General features: G+C 44.5%; 1 protein-coding gene across 1 annotated transcript; it reads right to left on the reverse strand.

Moving 5' to 3' along the window:
* Nucleotides 1–563: 563 nt before the first annotated feature.
* LOC137916324 (probable hydrolase PNKD) lies at nucleotides 564–4,676 on the reverse strand. The gene is made up of 9 exons (XM_068759368.1): nucleotides 4,519–4,676; nucleotides 4,147–4,262; nucleotides 3,456–3,568; nucleotides 3,115–3,173; nucleotides 2,851–2,943; nucleotides 2,191–2,354; nucleotides 1,519–1,605; nucleotides 1,306–1,421; nucleotides 564–737 (listed from the first exon to the last, which is right to left on the reverse strand). The coding sequence occupies exons 1-9, from the start codon at nucleotides 4,674–4,676 to the stop codon at nucleotides 564–566; spliced, it is 1,080 nt and encodes a 359-aa protein (XP_068615469.1).
* Nucleotides 4,677–7,245: the final 2,569 nt, after the last annotated feature.

The raw sequence follows: 7,245 nt of genomic DNA on the forward strand, positions 1-7,245 counted from the left end.
ATAAAAAGGTAGAATATTTGGCTCATGTTATTCTAGCCGAGCAGTGTTGTGTCCCCCCGATTGTGCCGATTTTAACACAGTACCGTTACTGATGAAAATAATAATACAACAAAATATTCACAATCTAAACCTCAAGACAAAACGTATTTCATGGACAGGTTCATTCCTCTTAATCGGCGCTATAAATGTAAAATCAACAGACTGTTTTTAAATAGCTGGACTTGTTGTATTCAAACAAACACTCCGCTAAATCGACCTGTGTATTTTCCAGACCTATATTTTAACACACAAAATTTAGACATCGGGTTGTACCTACTTGTAAAATGACAGAAAGCTACTTCCACATTGTTGTTATGCATTTAAAGAGGAACAAAATGAATACAGCCTTGTTTGTCAACAAAGAGCAACAACAACATACCGTATTTAATTATGTTCCTAGTGTTCTCTGGTGCAGGCTGATGAAGATCAAAACTTAATGCCCATTCAAGTTCATGGAACTTGTTTTCCCGTACGGAATCCCAGCGCTCCCATCGACGGTACTTTACTGTCCTCTGTTCGGCTCGCTATCGCCTGCTGAAGAGGTCTTTACGTTTTCGCAGCTCCTCCAGAACGCGGGCTCTGAACTGCGTCCAGTCTTCGTCCTGGTACCGCTGGATGCCCAGGAACAGGTGGAGCTCGGCGGAGTGGCTGCGGAGGAAGGGGTTGTACAGCTTCTCTTCCCCGATGGTGGAGGGACACTGGAGAAGACACGCAGAGAGATGAGCGCCAACATCCTTTCAATAACGCTGCACATGCATGTAGACATGGGATAAGCCTTTCTTCCCTGTTGCTGGGCAGCGTGGATTCCTTCTGGGACGCTTTAGAGCAGTGCTTCTCAATTATTTTCTGTTCCGCCCCCCCGAGGAAGAAAAAAACATTTCGCCCCCCCCGAAAAAAAAAAACACTCTTGTATCCTTCTTATTAACATACAAAGAATTATGAAAAAGAAAGAAACATAGATCAACTTACAACAAAGAATAACTTTATTACAATTTTTTTTAGTGTGCAACAGAAAATGAGGAAGTCAAGTCTTTCTTCTTCTCCCACCGCATATTGTTTACAACCGCTCTTCTTCTGCTAATCCTCCCTGCGCGCACTCTGACAATCAGGGCGCCACTGCCAACTACTGGAGTGGATGTGCAATTACACTTTACTCTCGTAAGGCAAAAAAAATATTTTCTCCGAGGTCACGGGCGCCCCCCCTGACATCGCAGTGCGCGCCCCACCATTTGAGAACCACTGCTTTAGAGGCATAACAATTCTCACCGTAGACAGCTTTTGGCCTCGCTGCTGCATCACCCACTGATACTTGTTCTCCCTGGTCGCGTTGCGTGGCTCGACCTGAGCAGCAAACAGCAGGTTCTCCTCTGCATACTCATGACCTGAAGGACAGCCAGTTAACAGAAAAAATAATGCCCACCGGCATCCGCACAATCAGAAGCTGTGCAGCTCTCTGATAACTGAGAAGGGCTTCCTTACCCGGCCATAATAGAGTGTCATCACTCAAGGAGGCGACCACGTTGAGAGAGGAGAGCATGGTTGTGGCGTTGCCTTCAAACATCCTTCCTGGAAAAAAACAAAATGGTTTCCTAACACAAACAATTAACAAAACCATTTTAGAGGTTATCATGTCTGCATTTGAACGACCAACTTTTAATTGCATTAGAAATTGACAAATTGAAATGTGAAGCTGCAGGAAAGTCTTTTAAAAAAATGTCCCTAATTCATGCTAACTAACTCCTCTGTGCGTCTGATCTCCTCCTGTGACCCAGAACACGTTCCCTCTTTACTACAATGGAGGATATGGAACAAGGAGAAGGGGGTTTCAGGGGCATTCATTTTGTGTCTTCTCCCTGCATCTCTCACATCCTCAGTGGAAGGAGCAATGATGCAAAGATAAGATGTGACTGACCGAAATAAAAGACACATGTTAGCATAATGGATTGCATCTGGAAGCTCCTTGCCATTATTCAGTGGCTAATTAGCAGGTACAAAAGCCTGCATTTGGTTTATGATGATTCCACAGACAGACATCTCTGTCGTCTCGTATGTCCTGCGCCTCCATTAGCGACACGGAAAAATACAAACTGTTCCGAAAAAGAGAACGCTGTGTGTGATCCTTCCTATGGATTATGCTTCATTTTAACTCACCGCATCCCGAGAGGAACACCAGGTCACCAGAAAAGAGGCTGGAGGGGCCGCCGATGGACTGACCATCCAGGAGGTAGATCATGTGACCCACTGTGTGTCCAGGAGTGAAGAGGGCCTTAAAGCGAATCCGGCCAAATGTTACCGAGTCCTCGTGGGAGAGCGCGCTGGAACACAGAAAAGAAAACGGGAATCATTGCAACACAGTTGATGTACGAGTTACACGCCTCTTTTCCAGAAACAGATAATAAAACCAAGCTTTCATATACCGCAAACATGGTATCTGTATAACATTATAGATGCTACTTCTTTGAGATCACTGATTTTTACAATAAATATCCATGAATCCTATAGTTTTGACGTTATGCAACTTAATTGCATATTTATTGATCATTTGGGATCGATAAAGTATCTATGTACGTACCTATCTATCGATATACTGTATATATAGCGACACCTCCATTCTATCGAATCGTCCATTCTCAACCTCCCAGACAAGACAGAACACTTTTCCAAAGGACGATAATTAACCGTGAAATTCAGCTGCTTCGAGTTCTGACACAGAGAACAAGTCGGGGCTCAGAACACTCGGACGGATGGTGTGTGTGTGCGTGGGGGGGGGGGGGGGGGCTATTATGCTGCACTGCACAGGTTGGGACTTACTGTGTGAGGCCAGGAATGTTATCGGCAGCACTTCCGTAAACTCTGCATGAGCTGTGAAGCCTTTTCAACTCTTTGTTCCCCCCGCTGTGATCCCTACAAATGGAAGAGCATTGCGGAAAATCAGAAAATCACGAATTCGCTTTGGCCTCCAACCAACGCCGACTCGGGTCTTTTCAATGGATCCGGTCTCTATGGTGAAATCAGACAACCAGTGAATCTCTAACCCATCTCTTATCACTCATATGTGAAATCTATGCAACTCACCAGTGCTTGTGTGTACAGAGTATTGCTTCTAACGTGACTCCCTCTTCCCTCAGAACAGCCTGAAAACCAAGGCAGACGAAACCTTCAATATTAAACAGTGCGTCAGCAGCACTTTACTGGAAAGTTCGTTGACCCGCAAAATGCATCAGAATGTTTGACGGTGAATTTAGCTTCGTGCTTGAAACGTGTGTTTCTGAGAACGCACTTACAAACTGCGATCATTCACTAAAAACAATTCAAAATCAATGGTGAACAGGAAAGGTCATTTTCTGCATGACAAGAGATCTGAAATTGGCCAAAAAAAACATATTATACACACAACGGAGATGACTGGCAATCACCTGCACAGCTTCAGGGTCTGCAGGGTCTACAACAACTGCAATGCTGGAAGCCGTGTCCATTACAAGATAGCTGTAGTTGTCAGACAGCACAGCCATGGGGATGATTTTGATGCCTGCAGGGAGAAAAGGAGTTAAAATAACAATACGTGAAAGGACCTAGCCCTAAGGAGTGCAATACACTAAATAATACGGCATAATGCTCCAGAAAACAAGGAAAAAACCGATCAGGGTTGAGATGAATGCAGCAAACTGGAAAAATAAAGACAGATAGGAAGAACAAAAAGAACATTTATTTGGTTCTACTACGTTCTACCGGTCATTTAGAACTGAAGACGACTCTTGGATGAGAGGTGAAATGTCTTCAACCAAACTTAAACAAGTCAAGTTTAAGCCTCACTTCCGTCAGTCTGCCCCGGGTCAGTCGCAGCTTCACCACCACCAAGTGTGGAGCGAATGAATAATGCACTATGAGCCGAGCGTATACAAGTCCAATGCATTATTATTATTATTCATTTGCTGCTCTTCTTTGAAGAACAAGGCGGTGAGAGAGTGGTCGTACAACGGATGGATGGATAATAGACGCTTCTTTCAACTCTATGGCCTCCATTATTCAGCACCATGAAAGCAAACCATCCAGAAGAGTCTGTTGTGCTGAACGCTCAAAGGCAATGGAGGGTAAACTGCTGTGTACCGTTCATCTCCATCGGCAGAGATGTGGAATGGCCAGCTGGAAAACGTTCCCGGGCTTTCCTCATTTGCCTCTTGTAGTACATGTAGCCAAGAATGGTCCTTGTATACAGTGTGTACCTATGAAATAAACAAACAATCAAACAATCAATAATATAAATAGATCCGGCCAAGAGGTGAACCTAGTCTAGATATTTATCTAAAACACATACACGTAATATATGTATGTATATATTTAGAAAAGGGAATGTGTTTATTAAATTCAGTCGGTAGGGATAGTCTCTCATTGGGAATGGCTAGATGCTATTATGCTATGCTAACTACACTCACCGCGATAACAACCGAGTCTTATGAGATAAGGTCGTCTTATACTCACGCAATTCGGAACAACGGCTTCTCCGTTCGGGCCATTAGTTTGCTAAACAGTCGCTTCCAAAGCACGGTCCCTCCGCGTCGATAACGAACGCAGAAGCAGCAGAAACAGAAGAAAGATGCGGTTGAAGCGAGGGTCACCGTCCACACCGGAAGCGCCATAGCCTCTGAGCTGAACGTGATGACGTAGGCAACGACGCGTCAATTCCGGAAGAGAGAGACCATTTAGATACTCAGAGTCCAGAGTATCTCCCGAACAATACCAAATTACAAGTAAATTCGGACACAATAGAAGGGAAATCCAAAGTGTTAATTTGCGCATTCAAACAGTAGAAATACAATCTAATGTTTCACAACCCTGGCTTGTGCAAATGGATACATTTTAAATGTTTTAGCCAGACCATCAACAAGTTTAAACAAGTATCAAGGGATGCAAGTTGAAAGTGTGTGTAAGGTGTAATATTGTGAATGTTGATGAAAAGAATAAATAAAGTATTCAGCGCGGTTGGTGTAATTAGAGGCGTCCTCCAGAAGGAGGCGGTGTCGCACCAGCATAGCAGCGGCTTTGTGAAGGTTCCACGACGTGAACAAAAGAAGCTGAATGAGCAGCTGCTTGTTGTTAAAGTGTAACGTTGGTGTGCGCGACGCGACATGAAGGTATCGACGAGTCCAAAAAGGCTGTGGCTCGATGTATTGCTCGGGTTGTTCTGCAGCGCCTATTCACGGGCGCGATCCCGCTGGTCCACCGTTCCGCCGGGTGGACCACGGCATCTTAGGACCTGCTACGACTCCTCCCCTGACGAGGCGACGTGGTGGTCCCCGGTCCCCGAGGCGCACCACATCGAGCGCGGACGCCCGATCGGAATGATCGTCATAGCCCGCTGCAGCCCAGGCCCTGAGCTCAAGCGATCCGACAGCCGGCCCGCCTCCCGGTATAGGCTTGGCTGGGATTACAGGCGCACGCCACCGCGCCCGGCAGTTCTCGCGAGGACCCAGGAGCCTTTTATCTTTCACTAGAATGACGTCATATATGAGCTCATCGGCATTTTTCAGGAGTCCATCCTGACCTCAATTTTGGAGCTAGAGACTTCAAATTTGGTGTGCACACTCATAGTTCATTCTAGTTTCATATATGTTACTGTTGTAGTTGTAGCTTTTCCTGTTCCGGAGCAGCAAGCTAGCGCAGGTTTGGCCCCTCTGATCCGGAAGCCCTGTTTACTGTCTCACAAGATCCAATAGTCTATTGGAGGCGAGGGTCTGCAATCTCTGATTGTCTCTTGTTTAATTAGTGAAGTGAAATGACCCCATACCAGCTGAGTTCTATCATGACAAGAAACACAGTGACTAAAAGTTTATATCCTTCTACGGTCACAACATGAGGAATCGAATCCCTAACATTTCAGCATCTTGCGAGTGGAGCAGTTAAATGTATGCGTTCTAAATATTAATTGTAAAATCTGTGAACTTCGCCTTTTATTCATGCATTATTTAAAGATGCATGTGAAAAGATCTCACGAAACAAAAGTCTTTAAATAAAAAACATGTCTTTATTTGAGGGTGGTTACCAGGCAAGAAGACAGCCAGTGCCTAGAGCCTCCAAACTATGAATAATGAATAAGTTGAGCTGCAGCCTTTGAGGAATCCAGTGGTGAGCCTGTCTTTTCCACATCAACCTGTATTCTCCCTTTTACAGGTAGTCCAGGTTGAATATTTCCACAGCTTTCACCTCTTTGGATATAAACACCTCAACTAAACTATATTCACCTCCAGAAGACCAAGGACCCTGACGCTGAGGGAACACTGAGCTCTGCTGCTAAACCTGAGAAAAACAAAATCAACAACATCAAATGCTTTTCCTCTTATTTTCATGGATTGCAACAATAAATTGTAGGATTTCTAACACATGCTGTCATTATGGCATGATTTGAATTAATACCACCTTAATTGATGACGTAGTATTAATACAGAATTTACCTCGGTTTCAATCTACTGCTAATTAACTTAGTGGCCCCTAACATTCTCAATGATTAAAATGAGACAAAACAAAGGAGGATGTCGTGTTTAATATCGGGGATAACAAAAATAAATAAAGAAATGACACTTCTAAGGAATACTATACCTTATTTTCAATGTCTGTGTGACTATCAGAGGTCCAGAGTATCTCCCGAACAATACCAAATTACAAGTAAATTCGGACACAATAGAAGGGAAATCCAAAGTGTTAATTTGCGCATTCAAACAGTAGAAATACAATCTAATGTTTTACAACCCTGGCTTGTGCAAATGGATACATTTTAAATGTTTTAGCCAGACCATCAACAAGTTTAAACAAGTATCAAGGGATGCAAGTTGAAAGTGTGTGTAAGGTGTAATATTGTGAATGTTGATGAAAAGAATAAATAAAGTATTCAGCGCGGTTGGTGTAATTAGAGGCGTCCTCCAGAAGGAGGCGGTGTCGCACCAGCATAGCAGCGGCTTTGTGAAGGTTCCACAACGTGAACAAAAGAAGCTGAATGAGCAGCTGCTTGTTGTTAAAGTGTAACGTTGGTGTGCGCGACGCGACATGAAGGTATCGACGAGTCCAAAAAGGCCGTGGCTCGATGTATTGCTCGGGTTGTTCCGCAGCGCCTATTCACGGGCGCGATCCCGCTGGTCCACCGTTCCGCCGGGTGGACCACGGCATCTTAGGACCTGCTACGACTCCTCCCCTGACGAGGCGACGTGGTGGTCC

Source organism: Brachionichthys hirsutus, unplaced genomic scaffold (genome assembly GCF_040956055.1).
Source record: "Brachionichthys hirsutus isolate HB-005 unplaced genomic scaffold, CSIRO-AGI_Bhir_v1 contig_1093, whole genome shotgun sequence".
In the NCBI taxonomy this organism is placed as follows: domain Eukaryota; kingdom Metazoa; phylum Chordata; class Actinopteri; order Lophiiformes; family Brachionichthyidae; genus Brachionichthys; species Brachionichthys hirsutus.